This window comes from Taeniopygia guttata, chromosome 2 (genome assembly GCF_048771995.1).
Source record: "Taeniopygia guttata chromosome 2, bTaeGut7.mat, whole genome shotgun sequence".
In the NCBI taxonomy this organism is placed as follows: Eukaryota; Metazoa; Chordata; class Aves; order Passeriformes; family Estrildidae; genus Taeniopygia; species Taeniopygia guttata.
Genome location: NC_133026.1, coordinates 150,829,577 through 150,849,053, shown reverse-complemented (window position 1 = coordinate 150,849,053; position 19,477 = coordinate 150,829,577). Strand labels below are relative to the sequence as shown.

At 47.7% G+C, this 19,477-nt stretch overlaps 1 protein-coding gene across 17 annotated transcripts in view; it reads right to left on the bottom strand.

Annotated features, from left to right (window-relative positions):
- ARHGAP39 (Rho GTPase activating protein 39) overlaps window positions 1-19,477 on the bottom strand; it is a 113,707-nt gene that overhangs the window by 28,881 nt on the left and 65,349 nt on the right. For all 17 annotated transcript variants that reach the window (XR_012054305.1, XR_012054310.1, XR_012054313.1 and 14 more), the window contains exons 3-4: window positions 16,922-17,002; window positions 5,162-6,515 (exon numbers count right to left, since the gene is read on the bottom strand). Coding sequence is in view for 3 of the 17 variants with exons in the window: in XM_041714112.2 (XP_041570046.2) it covers window positions 5,162-6,515; window positions 16,922-17,002 (1,435 nt within the window). In the remaining 14 variants the exon portion in view is untranslated. The remainder of the gene's footprint in view (window positions 1-5,161; window positions 6,516-16,921; window positions 17,003-19,477) is intronic.

Genomic DNA, 19,477 nt, shown 5'->3' with positions numbered 1-19,477 from the left:
ACCAACAAATCAATCAATCAACCAATCGACGAATCAACCAACAAATCTATCAATCATCCAACCAATCAACAAATCAATCAATCAATCAATCAATCAATCAACCAACAAATCAATCAATCAATCAATCAACCAATCAACCAATCAACAAACAAATCAATCAATCAACCAATCGACCAATCAACTAATCAATCAACCAACAAATCAATCAACCAACCAACCAATCAACCAACCAACCAAGCAACAAATCAATCAATCAACCAATTGACCAATCAACCAACCAATCAATAAAACCATCAATCAACCAACCAACCCACCAACCACCAGCAAATCAATCAATCAACCAATCAACCAATCAACCATCAAATCAATCAATCAACCAACCAATCAACCAACAAATCAATCAACCAACCAACAAACAAACCAATCAATCAACCAATCGACCAATCAACCAACCAATCAACCAATCAACCAAGCAACAAATCAATCAACCAACCAACAAACAAATCAATCAATCAACCAATCGACCAATCGACCAATCAATAAAACCATCAATCAACCAACCAACCAACAAATCAATCAATCAATCAATCAACCAACCTACCAACCAATCAATCAACCAACCAACAAATCAACCAGCCAACCACCATCAAATCAATCAATCAATCAACCAACCAACCAATCAACCAACTAACCAACAAACAAATCAATCAATCAACCAATTGACCAATCAACCAACCAACCAACAAACCAATCAATCATCCAACCAATCAACAAATCAATCAATCAATCAATCAACCAACAAATCAATCAATCAACCAATCAACCAACAAATCAATCAATCAATCAATCAACCAACCAACCAACCGCCCGTTGCAGCCTCAGAGGTGTTCCCATGGTCCTCTCCAAGGAGCTTCTCCTCAATCCCACCGTGGCCAAGTGGAGCTGACCCGGTGCCAGGAGCCCACCACCCAAAATCACCTCCCAGGGCGGTTCTCCAGGAGGAGAAGCTCCTCTCCAGGAGGAGAACCTCCTCTCCAGGAGAAGAACCTCCTCTCCAGGAGGAGAACCTCCTCTCCAGGAGGAGAACCTCCAGGAGGAGAACCTCCTCTCCAGGAGGAGAACCTCCAGGAGGAGAACTTCCTCTCCAGGAGGAGAACCTTCTCTCCAGGAGGAGAACCTCCTCTCCAGGAGGAGAACCTCCTCTCCAGGAGGAGAACCTCCTCTCCAGGAGGAGAACCTTCACTCCAGGAGGAGAAGCTCCTCTCCAGGAGGAGAACCTCCTCTCCAGGAGGAGAAGCTCCTCTCCAGGAGGAGAACCTCCTCTCCAGGAGGAGAAGCTCCTCTCCAGGAGGAGAACCTTCTCTCCAGGAGGAGAACCTTTTCTCCAGGAGGAGAACCTTCTCTCCAGGAGGAGAAGCTCCTCTCCAGGAGGAGAACCTCCTCTCCAGGAGGAGAACCTTCTCTCCAGGAGGAGAACCTCCTCTCCAGGAGGAGAAGCTCCTCTCCAGGAGGAGAACCTTCTCTCCAGGAGGAGAACCTTCTCTCCAGGAGGAGAACCTCCTCTCCAGGAGGAGAAGCTCCTCTCCAGGAGGAGAACCTCCAGGAGGAGAACCTCCTCTCCAGGAGGAGAACCTTCTCTCCAGGAGGAGAAGCTCCTCTCCAGGAGGAGAAGCTCCTCTCCAGGAGGAGAACCACCTCTCCAGGAGGAGAACCTCCTCTCCAGGAGGAGAAGCTCCTCTCCAGGAGGAGAACCTTCTCTCCAGGAGGAGAACCTCCTCTCCAGGAGGAGAACCTCCTCTCCAGGAGGAGAAGCTCCTCTCCAGGAGGAGAACCTCCTCTCCAGGAGGAGAACCTTCTCTCCAGGAGGAGAACCTTCTCTCCAGGAGGAGAACCTCCTCTCCAGGAGGAGAACCTCCTCTCCAGGAGGAGAACCTTCTCTCCAGGAGGAGAAGCTCCTCTCCAGGAGGAGAACCTTCTCTCCAGGAGGAGAAGCTCCTCTCCAGGAGGAGAAGCTCCAGGAGGAGAAGCTCCTCTCCAGGAGGAGAAGCTCCAGGAGGAGAAGCTCCTCTCCAGGAGGAGAACCTTCTCTCCAGGAGGAGACTGGTGACTCCTCCAAGCCATGACCATCATGGATGGTCCTTCTGACCATCCTGAGGGACAGGAGATGCTCAGGGTTGAACTTTGACCTCTTCGGGTTCAATCTGGGGAGGACCCAGCAGATCCCTGTGGACCAGTGTCCTCCTCCTGCTGGAACCGGCCCAGCTCCTGGATGTCACCACAGGAGGTTGAGGGACACCCTGGCAGCTCCGCCAGCATGGGACAATCGGGATGGACAATTCTGTGGTCCTGCAGCCAAGACCACAGAATTGGTCCAAGGGACCACCTTGGCAAAGACCAACTTTGAGGGACCACCTTTGAAAGGACCAACTTCTCCAGGGGAACACCTTGGCAAAGACCAACTTTGAGGGACCACCTTGGCAAGGACCAACTTTGAGGGACCACCTTGGCAAGGACCAACATCTTTGAGGGACCACCTTGGCAAGGACCAATTTTGAGGGACCACCTTGGCAAGGACCAACTTTGAGGGACCACCTTGGTTAGGACCAATTTTGAGGGACCACCTTGGCAAGGACCAACTTTGAAGAAACACCTTGGCAAGGACCAATTTTGAGGGACCACCTTGGCAAGGACAAACTCTGAGGGATCACCTTGGCAAGGACCGACTTCTTTGAGGAACCACCTTGGCAAGGACCAACTTTGAGGGACCACCTTGGCAAGGACCAACTTTGAGGGACCACCTTGGCAAGGACCAACTTTGAGGGACCACCTTGGCAAGGACCAACTTTGAAGAACCACCTTGGCAAGGACCAACATCTTTGAGGAACCACCTTGCTAAGGACCAACTTCGAGGGACCACCTTGGTTAGGACCAATTTTGAGGGACCACCTTGGCAAAGATCAACTTTGTGGGACCACCTTGATTAGGACCAACTTTTTTGAGGGACCACCTTGTCAAGAACCAACTTCGAGGGACCACCTTGATTAGGACCAACATCTTTGAGGAACCACCTTGGCAAGGACCAACTTTGAAGGACCACCTCGGCAAGGACCAACATTTTTGAGGGACCACCTTGGCAAGGACCATTTTTGAGGGACCACCTTGGCAAGGACCAACTTCTTTGAGGGACCACCTTGGCAAAGACCAATTTTGAGGGACCACCTTGGCAAAGACCAGTTTCTTTGAGGAACCACCTTGCTAATGACCAATTTTGAGGGACCACCTTGGCAAGGACCAACATCTTTGAGGGACCACCTTGGTAAGGACTGACTTTGAAGAACCACCTTGGCAAGGTCCAATTTTGAGGGACCACCTTGCTAAGGACCAGCTTTGAAGGACCACCTTGGCAAGGACCAATTTTGAGGGACCACCTTGCTAAGGACTCACTTTAAAGGACCACCTTGGCAAGGACCAACACCTTTGAGGGACCACCTTGGTAAAGGACCGACTTTAAAGGACCACCTTGGCAAGGACCAACTTTGAGGGACCACCTTGGCAAAGACAACTTTGAGGGACCACCTTGGCAAGGACCAACTTCTTTGAAGGACCACCTTGGCAAGGACCAACTTTGAAGGACCACCTTGGCAAGGACCAACTTCTTTGAGGGACCACTGTGGCAAAGACCAACTTCGAGGGACCACCTTGATTAGGACCAGCATCTTTGAGGGACCACCTTGGCAAGAACCAATTTTGAAGGACCACCTTGGCAAGGACGGACTTTAAAGGATCACTTTGGAAAGGACCAACTTCTTAGAGGGACCACCTTGGCAAAGACCAACTTTGAGGGACCACCTTGGCAAGGACCAACTTCTTTGAGGGACCACCTTGGCAAGGACCAACTTTGAGGGACCACCTCAGCAAGGACCAACATCTTTGAGGGACCACCTTGCTAAGGACCAACTTTGAGGGACCACCTTGGTTAGGACCAACATCTTTGAGGGACCACCTTGCTAAGGACCAGTTTCTTTGAGGAACCACCTTGCTAAGGACCAAATTCTTTGAGGGACCACCTTGGTAAAGGACCGATTTTAAAGGACCACTTTGGCAAGGACCAACTTTGAGGGACCACCTTGATTAGGACCAACATCTTTGAGGGACCACCTTGGCAAAGACCAACTTTGCGGGACCACCTCAGCAAAGATCAACATCTTTGAGGGACCACCTTGGTTAGGACCAACTTTGAGGGACCACCTTGGCAAGGACGAACTGTAAAGGACCACTTTAGAAAGGACCAACTTTGTGGGACCACTTTGATTAGGACCAACATCTTTGAGGAACCACCTTGGCAAGGACCAACTTTGAGGGACCACCATGGCAAGGACGGACTTTAAAGGATCACTTTGGAAAGGACCAACTTCTTTGAGGAACCATCTTGGCAAGGACCAATTTTGAGGGACCACCTTGGTTAGGACCAAGTTTGAGGGACCACCTTACTAATGACCAGCTTCTTTGAGGAACCACCTTGCTAAAGACCAGTTTTGAAGGACCACCTTGGCAAGGACCAACTTTGAAGGATCACCTTGCTAAAGACCAACTTTGAGGGACCACCTCAGCAAAGATCAACATCTTTGTGGGACCACCTTGGTAAGGACCGACTTTGATGGACCACCTTGGCAAGGACCAATTTTGAAGGACCACCTTGGCAAGGACCAACTTTGATGGACCACCTTGGCAAAGACCAACTTTGAGGGACCACCTTGATTAGGACCAACATCTTTGAGGGACCACCTTGGTAAGGACCAACTTCCCCAAGGGACCACCTTGGCAAAGACCAACTTTGTGGGACCACCTTGATTAGGACCAACATCTTTGAGGAACCACCTTGGCGAAGATCAGTTTTGAGGGACCACCTTGCTAAGGACCAACATCTTTGATGGACCACCTTATCAAGGACCAATTTTGAGGGACCACCTTGCTAAGGACCAATTTTGAAGAACCACCTTGGCAAGGACCAACTTTGAGGGACCACCTTGCTAATGACCAATTTTGAAGGACCACCTCAGCAAGGACCAATTTCTCTGAGCGATCACCAGCGATGGGCCCTCAGGAACCTCCCGTGATCTGCGTGAATCCAAACCACCAAGAACCTTCCCAAGGACGTTACCTGAGATGGATGGAGATACGGCTCCGGTGAAGCCAGGTTGGTCTGGACAGAAACGCTCTTCTCCAGCAAGATCTGAGGAAACCCCAACTTCTCAAAGGTGTTCCTCTTCCAATGCTTGTTCTCCTGCTGGGCCAACGCTTCATCTTCACTGAAGGCCCTCACCACCGGTCCCGGCATGGGCAGCGGCAGCGCGCCGTCGCTCTCGTAACCGGAACCGTCTTTTTGGGAATCCCAACTGCTGCGTTGCTTCATGTGGTAATGCGCCTGTTGCGCCTCCCACGCCAACCGCGCCTGCGCCAGGAACGGCTCCGGAAAGTTCCGCGCCGCCTCCGCCTCCGCCGCTTTGCTCTCCGACCGGTTGTGTCCTCGTTCCTCACCGGCCTCACCTGATGTCTCACGTTCTCCTGACCCATCGGTGGAGGAGACGTTGACGTCATGGTTGACCGAAGGTTTACGACTTTTCCTCTTCCTGGTTGACGGCGAGTAACCGCTGGAGGACAAAGTGTCCTGCTGGCTTGACCACGACATGGAGTCCTCACCTTGCGTCACCGTCGCGCTGGTGGGACCGGAGGAGAAGTCATGTCCTTCCATGCTGCTGTAATCACCAGATTTGACGTCCCTCAGCAGACACGGGCTGTGCTGCAACGAGTAGGAACCACCGATGGGGTTGGGCGAATATTTATGCCTCAAACCCGTCTTCATCTTGGGGCTGGAGCCCGATTGCTCCACGTAGACCAACTGGCGGACGTACTCCTTCCCGGCGGGGCTGTACTCCAAACTCATGAAGCGATCGGGACATTTCTGCTTGGTGAGCACCAACTGTTGGTACGGCGAGTTGGAGCTTTGCTTGGGCGACTGGAGGAACGGGTGAGGTTTGCGGATCGGCGATTTTTGCGGCGACGCGGCTTTGAAGCTCCCGCTGGTTTCGTATTGCATGTCCACCGGCGGTTCGTCGTAGATGGGCGGTTGATATTCCATGGGGGGCTCTTCGTAGAGCGGCGGTTCGTAGGCGTAACGCGGCGACGAGGGTTGGGATTCGCTGGAATGTTTGCGGTGTTGCGAGCAGAAGGAATCGCCGCGACCCAACAGCGGCGAGCAGCTGCCCACGTGCTCGGCTCTCTTCAGGAACGGCGATTGTTTCCTCTCCGAGAAGAAGACGGAGCTGTCGGCGTCCGAGGAGAAGGTTTGGAGGTTGGGCGATTGTTGACCGCCGGAAGGTCGGCGTGAACGTGAAGCCGGTTGGTTTTCCGGCGCGTAACCGTTGCCTTGGTGGAGGAGGAAACTCGGTTCCCGATCCGTCACCTTGATCAGCATCCGCTCCTTGGTGCCGGCGTTCCACCGGAGGGATGAGGCCCTGTGGGGAGAAACATCACCAGGAGAGGTCAGAATTCCACCAAAATTTGGGATGGATTCTCCCAAACATCCCAAACATCCCGGATGGATATTCCCAAGAGATGGAGACACGGGGAATGACTTCCCACTTCCAAAGGGAAGAGTTGGGTGGGATAACGGGAAGGAATTCTCCACCATGAGGGTGGGGAGGTTCTGGAATGGAATTCCCAGAGAAGATGTGGCTTCTCCATCCTTGGAAGTGTCCAAGGACAAGTTGGACATGGCTTGGAGAAATGTGGGATAGCAGAAAAAAATTCCTGCCCTTGGAATTGGATATTGGGAAGAAGTTTTCCCATGAGGAATTCTCCCCCGGCATGGTGGATTCCCATCTCCTTGTTCCTCGTTCCAAGACCTTGGGACACTCAGGAGAAGACCAAAGATGGATTTGATGGAGCTGCCCAGCTGGAATTTCCCGTTCTGGAGGCACAGGGAAGAACATCCTGTCACCAATCCCACGCTGGAACAGAAGATTCCGGAGGCTCCATCTGCTCTCCTGGTTCATCCCTCTCCATTTCTCGTTTATTCCCGGATATTTTTTCCCAGGAAAAGGTGGAATCAGCTCAATCATTGAGTTTTGAGAGGAAAATTCCCACAAAAATTCCCTGCAGGAGTCTCCACGTTTTCCCACGAATTTGTCCTCGCTCCGAAGGATTTGGGAATAATTTATTCCTCCTTTTCCCACTTTTGGATTTCGTGGGAATTTGAACCTCCTGCCAACTTCTCGCTGCCGAAAACATGGATGAGTTTGATGGATCTCAACTCCTTCCAGACCTAAATTCCATCCATGACCAAAAAATCATGGATTCATGGAATTTGGGTTGGAAGTGGCCTTAAAGCTCATCCAGTTCCTGGAAGTTGGGACAATTTCCACCATCCCAGGTTGCTCCAAGCCCATTCTGCTCCTGAAAAATCTGCTTTTCCTGCTCAATCTTGGATGACTCCGTGTTTTTTCTGGAAGAGGTGGAGGTTTTTAATTCTCATGAATAATTTGATTTTTATACACAGATCCCAAAAACGATGAGGAAAGAAAATTAAAATAAATTCCCAGCAGAATTGGATTGGAATTCCCAGGAAATCTTTGGTTGCCTCATCCCTGGAAATATCCAAATCCAGGGATTGGAGCAACCTGAGATGGTGGAAGTTGTCCCTGCCCATGGAAAAAAAAGGTTGATCCGGAAATTCCCGGCAAAAATCCAAATTTCCACATTTTTCCCACCCCTAACCGAACCCAAATCCCTCCTAATTTCAGGTATTTTCACTCAAAATCAGGTGAAACCGCCCCTTAATTCCCAAATTTGCATCTTCCGTTAATATCCCACATCCGAATAAAAATCACCTCCTTCAATCCGACTTTTCCATCCCAAATATTAAATATTTGGACGCGATATTCCCAAAAATTCCGAAAATTACGACTAACCCCAACGCCGGAAAAATTAAAAAAAAAATGGAATAAATGGAATTTTCTGCTGTTAAAAAGGAAATCCCAAAAAAGCAATTTTTGGGCTGAAATCGCCGTTCCGGGAAATTCAAGGAATGGGGCAGAAATTCCAAATATTCCGGTTATTTCTGCTTGAGACTTGAGGTTTTAAAAATAAGAATATTTCCAAAACCGACCCAAACCACCCATTTTTCCAAGATTTTTTCCTCTGCCCCGGTGTTTAGACTTTTCAGGTGAAAATTAAAATTTAGAGCTGAGATTAAGCTGGGAAAAGGGGGAAAAAAAATCCCTGATTTGAAGAATTCCAATATTGGAAAAAAGAAAAAAAAAATCATGGAAAAGTGACCAGAAGAGGCTGAAAATTCCTGGATTTCCACCTGTGATCCATCCGAATTTTTCCAGCTGGGAAAACGTCCTCAGGATGGGAATTCGGCGTCTATAATTGTGCAAAAACTCGTATTTTTTGTTAATTTATAATTTTATAATTTGGTTAAATCAGATGATGAAATGCTGGAGAATTCCATCTTTAAGGTTTTGGGTTTTTTTGGGAGCGGTTCCCAAAAAATCGACGTGGAATTTTGTGGAATTCCGTATCTATAAATTTCCCATTGCTTGGACTGGGATTTTCAATTCTGCATTTTAAAAATTCAGATTTTTAAATTCCTTCCTCAGATTTTAAATTCCTCCAATCTCAGATTTTTTGTGGGATTTGGGATTTTCCCAACCCCACCAACCCTTTCCCCCACTCTTCCGATCCCTTTTCCCATTTTTCGGAGCTCGGAACCGTAATTTCCTCCTCGGAGTTAATTTTAATTTTTTTTTAGGAAGCATTTTGATTGGTTGAAGCTGATTCCTAGAAGGTGAAATTTGCATAATTTGGGCTATAAAATGAATATTTTGGGAAGAAGGTGAGGACCAGGATCGCGTTTTCCCGGAATGGTTTGACGGATACAATCCATGGGATATCCAGGAAAAATCCAGTTTGGTCTTTTTATGGGAATTTTGAAGTCCAATTTTGACATCCAATCTTGTTTTGATGGATGTCCACCACCTCCTGAGGTTCCTCCACACACAATTCCATTCTCCAGTAAAATATTCCCGAAGGATTATACCCATAAAATTCCATTAAAAATTCCAATTATTTTTCCAAAATTTTCATGGATTGCGCAATCCTCATCTCCGGATGGCGCCGTGGGACCTCCAAACCCTCAACACCAAATCTCTCCGTGAAACATCTCCGACGTTCCACCACTCCATCAGCGTCGCCGCTAATTAACGTTGAGTTAATTAAGACCCATCCCTCGTCATCCCAATTCCCACTTTTTTTTTCCCGGGAGAAGCAGAAGATGAATTTTTGCCATTTTCAGGATTTTATGGGATTTTGTTGATGAGGAAACACCAAAACGAACTCGGACGATCGTTCCCGATGCGTCCCTTGGCTGAAGGTCAAGTTGACCTTGCTGGAGGTGTCCTCTTGGTTTGGGACATCGTGATGGTCTTCAGGGATCTCCTCCGGGATCGATCCCACCAGGAGGAAGCACAAGACCAACATTTGGAATCTTCTCCCACCGGATCCAGGAGAGCGACAAAAAGTTCCAAAAATGGTGATTTTTTTTTGTGCCAAAATCTTTCCTCCTCTTGGTGTCTTCAGGAGGACACAAGGAATGTCCTCCCCCTTCCAGAGGGTGGAATTTTGGGAAGGAATTCTTCCCTGTGGGGGGCTGGAATGGAATTCCAAGAAAAGCCGTGGATGCTCCATCCTGGAATTGTCCAAGATTAGGTTGGATGAGGGTTGAGAAGAAGACCCACCAAAAACAACCATCAACCCTCATCCCTTTTTTTCCCAAAAAATGGGATTTTCATCCCATGGATCCTCAGGGAATCAATGGTGTCAGTTCTGCTCCTCTTCCTCAATTCCATGGGAATTCGGGAATGGATTCACCACTAAAAATCAGGAATTTATTGACCATTATTGGAACCGTGCTCAACATCTGGTGGTGGTTCCTCACCTCCTTCCCAGGTTTCTCCTGCCAAGTCTCTTCCTGAATTTTGGGGCTGGATTTATATAATTCGGTCAAATTACAGCAATTCCCTAAATCCACACGGACGACAAATCCGGGTGGAGAAAAGCTGAACGTGACCATGGAAGGATTTGGACACTGAACCTCCAAACGTGGAGGACAAATCCAAAAACCTCCTGTGGGAGCCGTGAGGTGAAAATAACTGGAAAATCACAAATTTTTGGCAAATTACGGCTTCCTCCCCAAACAGAGGTGGTCCCACCACCGTGACCACCTCCTAAACCACGGTGGACACCAACCCACCTCTGAAACCACCTCTGGTGCCTCCACGTGAAGTTCTGTGGAGCTCCAAAAGGTGATCCCGGGATTTTTTTAGGGAGCCAACCCCAATTTTCTTCTTATTTCCCCTAATTTTTTCGCTGTGAAGCGATTCCTGTTGACCACAAGAAGATGGAAGACCTCTCCAAACATTCCTGGATGTGGAGGTCCGGGAGAAATGGAGGAACACCAAACTAAGGATCCTTCTGTGGGTGAAGCAGCCACGATTCCGCTGATGGATTGGACATCCCAATCCCGAAAAAAATTGGGATTCTTCCTGCTCACGGATCGGACATCCCAAATTTCTACAAAAATCTGGAACACAACTGGTCACCTTCTCCATCTCCAAAACCTGGAACGACGGGTTCTTCAAAGCTTTGGTTCCATCTCTGATGTCGGGAGGAGAAAACGAGAAGAAATTCCTCCACGTTGAAGGTTTTTGGTTTAAAATCCATCTTGAGCAGCCTTGGACCTTCCAACCGTTGATTGGCCAACGCAACCATGGGATGAAGAGAGAAATTTGGGATTTTTCCCAAAAAAAAAAGCAGATTTCCTGATGGGAAGATTGATTGATTGATTGATTGGTTTTGGATCGAAGAGGGAAAGGTCATGGATTGGGAATGATGGGATTTGGGATTCCAGGTTCTCCATCCTCTTAATGACACCCCCAAATCTTCGTTACTTTGGAAAAATTATTTTGGGAATTGTTCACCGGGAGCTCCGAGGAACCGGAAAAATCCATCCCCGCTCCTGAGGGTGTCGCTGCAGCTCCAGGGGTGATCCAAGACCTGCACCTTGAGGTGGTGATGATTCCATGGATGAAGATCCCATGGAATTTCTCGGTCATGTTTTGGTTTCTCTCCAACATTCCAGGAATTCTCCAACTTCTCCTTTCCCGGCCGGAGGGGACGGAGGAAGGTGGGAAGAACCGTGAGATGGATCTCACCATGCTTTTCTACCCACCATGGATGAGTGGTGGGACTCAATCCCGTGTCCCTCTGTGGTTTTCCAGAGGAAAACTTCTGGAATTAACACCAGACTCGAGGAGATGGTTGGAACCACCTGGAAAAGCCGTTTCGCAAACGAGGTTTGGAAGCCGAGGAGCTCCAGCAGCTCCGGTGGAAGCGTTTTAGATCCATCATCCCACTCCGTGATGGATCCATGAAGGTTTGGTTGGGGTTTGGAAGCCGAGGAGCTCCAGCAGCTCCGGTGGAAGCGTCTTAGATCCATCATCCCACTCCGTGATGGATCCATGAAGGTTTGGTTGGGGTTTGGAAGCTGAGGAGCTCCAGCAGCTCTGGTGGAAGCGTCTTAGATCCATCATCCCACTCCGTGATGGATCCATGAAGGTTTGGTGGCTTCCATCCAACTCCAAACCCGTCATCTCCATGTTGGGACAACCAGAGAATTCCCAATCCCTGTCCAAAGTGCAATTCCCATCCCAAGAAGTGTCCCAGGACAATTTGGAGAAATTTGGGATATTGGGAGGTGTCCCTACCCTTGGAATGGTTGGACTGGGATTGGACAATCTTTGAGGTCCCACCAACCCATTCCACAATTCCATCATTAATTTCCCCCCTTCCAATTAGCGGGAATTCATCACGAGCTCCGATTCCGGCTCGGGGGGTTAAACCAAAGGACGTCCGCTCACGGCTAATTAATTAAGCAAATATGCTAATTAGCTCATTGGCTGCTCCGTGGGGTTTTTATGGGATTGGGAAGATGCTCCACTCATTCCCAAATCCTGAAAAAAATTCAGGAATTTGGGGTTTTATCAACCAGGATGGGAGAAACTCCAAAAAATCCCAAAATCCGGTCTTGTCCTCATCTTGGAGTTTTGGTGTTCTGGTGGGGTCCAATGGGGAATTTTGGGGTTCAGTGAGGATTTGGGGTTCAAGAAGAACTTTTGGGGTTCAGTGAGGATTTGGGGTTCAAGGGGAATTTTGGGGTTCAGTGAGGATTTGGGGTTAAAGAAGGGATTTTGGGGTTCAGTGAGAATTTTTGGAGTTCAGTGAAGATTTGGGGTTCAAGAAGGACTTTTGGGGGTTCAGTGAGGATTTTGTGGGTTCAATGAGAATTTTTGGAGCTCAGTGAAGATTTGGGGTTCAAGAAGGAATTTTGGGGGTTCAGTGAGGATTTTGGGGGTTCAGCAAGGAAGTAGTGGGGGTTCAGTGAAGATTTGGGGTTCAAGAAGGAATTTTGGGGTTCAGTGAGGATTTTGGGGGTTCAAGAAGGGATTTTGGGGTCCAAGAAGGAATTTTGCGGGTTCAAGAAGGAATTTGGGGGCTCAGTGAGAATTTTTGGAGTTCAGTGAAGATTTGGGGTTCAAGAATGAATTTGGGGGTTCAAGAAGGAATTTTGGGGTCCAATGAGGACCTTTAGGGGTTCAGTGAGGATTTTTGGAGTTCAGTGAAGATTTGGGGTTCAAGGAGGAATTTGGGGGTTCAAGAAGGAATTTTGGAGTTCAGTGAGGATTTTTGGAGTTCAGTGAAGATTTGGGGTTCAAGAAGGAATTTGGGGGTTCAGTGAGGATTTTTGAAGCTCAAGAGGAACTTGTGGGATTCAATTTGGGGTTCAAGGTGGATTTTGGGGGTTCAATAAGAATTTTTGGAGTTCAGTGAAGATTTGGGGTTCTAGAAGGAATTTCAGGGTTCAAAACTGAATTTGGGGGTTCAAGAAGGACTTTTGGGGTTCAATGAGGAATTTTGGGGTTCAGTGAGGATTTTGGGGGTTCAAGAAGGAATTTTGGGGCTCAGTGAGGATTTTGGGGGTTCAGCAAGGAAGTAGTGGGGGTTCAGTGAGGATTTGGGGTTAAAGAAGAAATTTTGGGGTCCAATGAGGACCTTTAGGGGTTCAGTGAGGATTTTGGGGGTTCAGTGAGGATTTGGGGTTCAAGAAGGGATTTGGGGGTTCAAGAAGGAATTTTGGGGGTTCAGTGAGGATTTTGGGGGTTCAGTGAAGATTTGGGGTTCAAGAAGGAATTTTGGGGTTCAGTGAGGACTTTTGGGGTTCAGTGAAGATTTTGGGGGTTCAATGAAGATTTGGGGTTCAAGAGAAGTAATTTTGGGGTTCAATGAGGAGTTTTGGGGTTCAGTGAGGATTTTTGGAGTTCAGTGAAGATTTGGGGTTCAAGAATGAATTTGGGGGTTCAAGAAGGAATTTTGGGGTTCAGTGAGGATTTTTGGAGCTCAAGAGGAACTTGGTGGGATTCAGTTTGGGGTTCAGTGAGGATTTGGGGTTCAAGAAGGAATTTGGGGGGTTCAATGAGGACTTTTGGGGTTCAATGAGAATTTTTGGAGTTCAGTGAAGATTTGGGGTTCAAGAAGGAATTTTGGGGGTTCAGTGAGGATTTTTGGAGCTCAAGAGGAACTTGGTGGGATTCAGTTTGGGGTTCAGTGAGGATTTGGGGTTAAAGAAGAACTTTTGGGGTTCATTGAGAATTTTGGGGGTTCAATAAGAATTTTTGGAGTTCAGTGAAGATTTGGGGTTCAAGAAGGAATTTTGGGGGTTCAAGAAGGAATTTTGGGTTCAAGAGAAGGAATTTGGGGGTTCAATAAGGAATTTGGGGTTCAAGGGGAATTTTGGGGTTCAGTGAAGATTTGGGGTTCAAGAAGGAATTTTGGGGTCCAATGAGGACCTTTAGGGGTTCAGTGAGGATTTTGGGGGTTCAGTGAGGATTTGGGGTTCAAGAAGGAATTTGGGGTTCAACGAGGAATTTTGGGGTTCAGTGAGGATTTTGGGGGTTCAGTGAGGATTTTGGAGTTCAGTGAAGATTTGGGGTTCAAGAAGGATTTTGAGGGTTCAAGGAGGATTTTTGGAGCTCAAGAGGAACTTGTGGGATTCAGTTTGGGGTTCAGTGAGGATTTTGGGGGTTCAGTGAAGATTTGGGGGGTTCAAGAAGGACTTGGAGGAGTTCAAGAAGGAATTTTGGGGGTTCTGTGAGGATTTTTGGAGATCAAGAGGAACTTGGGATTCAGTTTGGAGTTCAGTGAAGATTTGGGGTTCAAGAAGGAATTTGGGGGTTCAAGAAGGAATTTTGGGGTTCGGTGAGGATTTTGGGGGTTCAGTGAGGATTTGGGGTTCAAGAAGGGATTTTATGTTTCAAGAAGAATTTTTGGAGTTCAGTGAAAATTTGGAGTTAAAGAAGGAATTTGGGGGTTCAAGAAGGAATTTTGGAGCTCAAGAGGAACTTGTGAAATTCAGTTTGGGGTTCAGTGAGGATTTGGGGTTAAAGAAGGAATTTTGGGGTCCAATGAGGACCTTTAGGGGTTCAGTGAGGATTTTGGGGGTTCAGTGAGAATTTTTGGAGCTCAGTGAAGATTTGGGGTTCAAGAAGGAATTTGGGGGTTCAGTGAGGACTTTTGGGGTTCAGTGAGAATTTTGGGGGTTCAGTGAGAATTTGGGGTTCAAGAAGGGATTTTGGGGGTTCAGTGAGGACTTTTGGGGTTCAGTGAGAATTTTTGGAGTTCAGTGAAGATTTGGGGTTCAAGAAGGAATTTGGGGGTTTAAGAAGGAATTTTGGGGGTTCAGTGAGGATTTTGGGGTTCAGTGAAAATTTTTGGAGCTCAGTGAGGATTTTGGGGTTCTGGAAGGAATTTGGGGGTTCAAGAGAAGGAATTTGGGGTTCAAGAAGGAATTTGGGGTTCAATGAGGACTTTTGGGGTTCAATGAGGACTTTTGGGGTTCAGTGAGGATTTGGGGGTTCAGCAAGGAAGTAGTGGGGGTTCAGTGAGGATTTGGGGTTCAAGAAGAAATTTTGGGGTTCAATGAGGAATTTTGGGGTTCAGTGAAGATTTGGGGTTAAAGAAGGGATTTTGGGGTTCAGTGAGAATTTTTGGAGTTCAGTGAAGATTTGGGGTTCAAGAAGGGATTTGGGGGTTCAAGAGAAAGAAATTTGGGGGTTCAAGAAGGAATTTTGGGGGTTCAGTGAGGATTTTTGGAGCTCAAGAGGAACTTGTGGGATTCAGTTTGGGGTTCAGTGAGGATTTGGGGTTCAAGAAGGAATTTTGGGGTTCAAGAAGGAATTTGGGGGGTTCAAGAGAAGGAATTTGGGGGTTCAAGAAGGAATTTGGGGGTTCAACGAGGAATTTTGGGGTTCAGTGAGGATTTGGGGGTTCAGCAAGGAAGTAGTGGGGGTTCAGTGAGGATTTGGGGTTCAAGAAGGAATTTTGGGGTTAAAGAAGGAATTTTGAGGATTCAGTGAGGATTTCGGGGGTTCAGTGAGGATTTGGGGTTCAAGAAGGGATTTTGGGGTTCAGTGAGAATTTTTGGAGTTCAGTGAAGATTTGGGGTTCAGGAAGGAATTTGGGGTTCAAGAAAAGGAATTTGGGGGTTCAAGAAGGAATTTTGGGGGTTCAGCGAAAATTTCTGGAGCTCAAGAGGAACTTGGTGGGATTCAGTTTGGGGTTCAGTGAGGATTTGGGGTTCAGTGAGGATTTGGGGTTAAAGAAGGAATTTTGGGGTTCAGTGAGGATTTGGGGTTAAAGAGGGATTTTTGGGGTTCAGTGAGGATTTTTGGAGCTCAAGAGGAACTTGTGGGATTCAGTTTGGGGTTCAGTGAGGATTTGGGGTTCAAGAAGGAATTTGGGGGTTCAGTGAGAATTTTTGGAGTTCAGTGAAGATTTGGGGTTCAAGAAGGATTTTGAGGGTTCAAGAGAAGGAATTTGGGGGTTCAGTGAGGATTTTGGGGGTTCAGTGAAGATTTGGGGTTCAAGAAGGAATTTTGGGGTTCAATGAGGACTTTTGGTGTTCAGTGAGGATTTTGGGGGCTCAGTGAGAATTTGGAGTTAAAGAAGAACTCTTGGGGTTCAAGAAGGACTTTTGGGGTTCAATGAGAATTTTTGGAGTTCAGTGAAGATTTGGGGTTAAAGAAGGACTTTTGGGGTTCAAGAAGGAATTTAGGGGTTCAAGAAGGAATTTTGGGGGTTCCGTGAGGATTTTTGGAGCTCAAGAGGAACTTGGTGGGATTCAGTTTGGAGTTCAGTGAAGATTTGGGGCTCAAGAAGGAATTTGGGGGTTCAAGAAGGAATTTGGGGTTCAATGAGGACTTTTGGGGTTCAAGGAGGAATTTTGGGGGTTCAGTGAGGATTTGGGGTTCAAGAAGGAATTTGGGGGTTCAAGAAGAACTTTTGGGGTTCAGTGAGGATTTTGGGGGTTCAATGAGAATTTTTGGAGTTCAGTGAAAATTTGGGGTTCAAGAAGGAATTTGGGGGGCTCAGTGAGGATTTTGGGGGTTCAAGAAGGAATTTTGGGGGTTCAATGAGAATTTTTGGAGCTCAAGAGGAACTTGGTGTGATTCAATTTGGGGTTCAGTGAGGATTTGGGGTTCAAGAAGGAATTTTGGGGTTCAATGAGGACTTTTAGGGGTTCAGTGAGGATTTTGGGGGTTCAGTGAGGATTTGGGGTTAAAGAAGGAATTTTGGATTCCAATAAGAACTTTTTGAGTTCCTTGAGGACTTTTTGAGTTCCACAAAGACCCAAAGACGACCCACGAAGGGCAGAGATGACCGAAAAACCCTTTGGGAATAAAACACCAGCGACATTCCCTGTCCCACCCGCCCCGAGGCCGATTCCGGAGGGAAATTCCGGTACCTGTAGTGCAGGAGTTGTCCTTCCGTGCTGTAATCCCGATAAATGTCGTATTCCTTCTCGAACATTCCGGAAGGCGACGAACTGCAAAATAGGAATGGAGGAGGAGGAGTTACCGACGGAGACGTCGATGGAGATGGATCCCACCAGGATCTGCTCCCGGGACCTCCTCGAGCTTGGAGTCATCGATTTTTAATTTTTTTAAATTTTTTAAATTTTTTTTTTATTATTTATTATTTTTTATTTTTTTTGAGTTGTTGTCCAGATGACGACCAAGCCACCCATGGCCAACTCTTCAAAAACCAAATTTTCCCTCAAAACCGAGAAGATGCCAAACGTCTCCTGGATTTATCCCGTTCTTTCCGAGCGCCGCTTCTGCTCCTCAACCACCTTGGATGGTCGGAGCCGGCGTGGAAAGAGGAAAATCCCCCAAAAAACCCATTTTTTCCGCATTTTCATCAAAATCTGGAGACGCTCTGGTTCCTAAATCCTAAATTTTAAGGGAAGCCTTAAAACGGGTACGAATTCCAATTAAAACTTCCCCATTTATCCCAAATTCCCTTTTCCAACCAGATGAGCTGAGCTGAGCCAGAAACCTTTAAATGAGATTTTATGGGATGAGATCTTGGAATTACGGGATCTCCGGGAATCATGGAATGGCCGGGCTTGGAAGGGGCCTCCAAGAACATGGAATTACACAGGGACACCTTCCACCATCCCAGGTTGCTCCAAGCTCCTTCCAACCTGGCCTTGGACACTTCCAGGGATGGGGAAAATGCGGGAATGGGGTTTTTTTTATCTCGTCCCTGTCACCTCCAGGGATGCAGGTGGAAATTCCAGTTGGCAGGAATGATCCTTTCCCCAGGAAATTCCTGATGTCATTTCCAGAATTATCATTTCCCTGGGAAATTCCTGATCCCAGCTTGGGAATGATCCTTTTCCCAGGAAATTCCTGCATTCCACCTCAGGAATGATCCTTTTCCCAGGAAATTCCTGATCTTATTTCCAGGATGATCCTTTCCCCAGGAAACTCCTGATCTTATTTCCAGAATTATCATTTCCCTGGGAAATTCCTGATCCCAGTTTGGGAATGATCCTTTCCCCACGAAATTCCTGATCCCACCTTGGGAATGATCCATTCCCCAGGAAATTCCTGATCCCACCTTGGGAATGATCCTTTCCCCAGGAAATTCCTGATCCCAGCTCGGGAATGATCCTTTCCCCTGGAAATTCCTGATCCCAGTTTGGGAATGGTCCTTTCCCAGGAAACTCCTGATTCCACCTCGGGAATGATCCTTTCCCAGGAAATTCCTGATCCCAGCTTGGGAATGATCCTTTCCCAGGAAATTCCTGATCCCACCTTGGGAATGATCCTTTCCCAGGAAATTCCTGATCCCAACTCGGGAATGATCTTTTCCCCAGGAAATTCCTGATCTCATTTCCAGAATTATAATTTCCCTGGGAAATTCCTGATCCCAGTTTGGGAATGATCCTTTCCCCAGAAAATTCCTGATCTCGTTTCCAGGATGATTCTTTCCACAGAAAATTGCTGATCCCACCTCAGGAATAATCCTTTCCCCAGGAAATTCCTGATGTCATCTCCAGAATTATCATTTCCCTGGGAAATTCCTGATCCCACCTCGGGAATGATCCTTTCCCCAGGAAATTCCTGATTCCACCTCGGGAATGATCCTTTCCCAGGAAATTCCTGATCCCAGTTCGGGAATGATCCTTTCCCTGGGAAATTCCTGATCCCAGCTTGGGAAGGATCCCTTCCCCAGGAAATTCCTGATCCCACATTGGGAATGATCCTTTCCACAGGAAATTCCTGATCCCACCTTGGGAATGATCCTTTCCCCAGGAAATTCCTGCATTCCACCTTGGGAATGATCTTTTCCCCAGGAAATTCCTGATGTCGTCTCCAGAATTATCATTTCCCTGGAGCCCCTCTGCTCCGGAACCTGGCTGGGAAGAGCTGGGAATGTCCAACCTGGAGAAGGGAAGGATCCATGGAGACCTCAGAGCTCCAGGAGAGCTGGAGAAGGATTTGGGACACGGGATGGAGGGACAGGACACTGGGAATGGCTTCCCACTGCCAGAGGGAAGGGATCGATGGGATTTGGGAAGGAATTCCTGGCTGGGAGGGTGATGAGGGACTGGGATGGAATTCCTGGAGAAGCTGTGGCTGCTCCTGGATCTCTGGAAATGTCCCAGGCCAGCTTGGATGGGGCTTGGAGAAACCTGGGATAACGAAAGTTGTCCCTGCCCATGGAAAAGGCCGAAATTCCATGAAAAGCCAAACCATTCCACGATCCCGTAATTCCACAGTAAATGACCCCAAACCCATCTCCCTTCCCAAAATCCCCCTTCCCCAGGAGGAATTCCCGAAGATTCCACCAGGAAGGCGGAACCTCCCTCGGGGCGCGGAGCCGACGCCGCCTCCGTTGTCCCACATGAAACCGGGAATTCCTGTTCCCACCCGGCCGCAGTTTCTGCCAGCAGGAGTTGGGAATGGGAATTCCACCCTGGATCGGTCTCCTCAACCCATCTGTGTCCTTA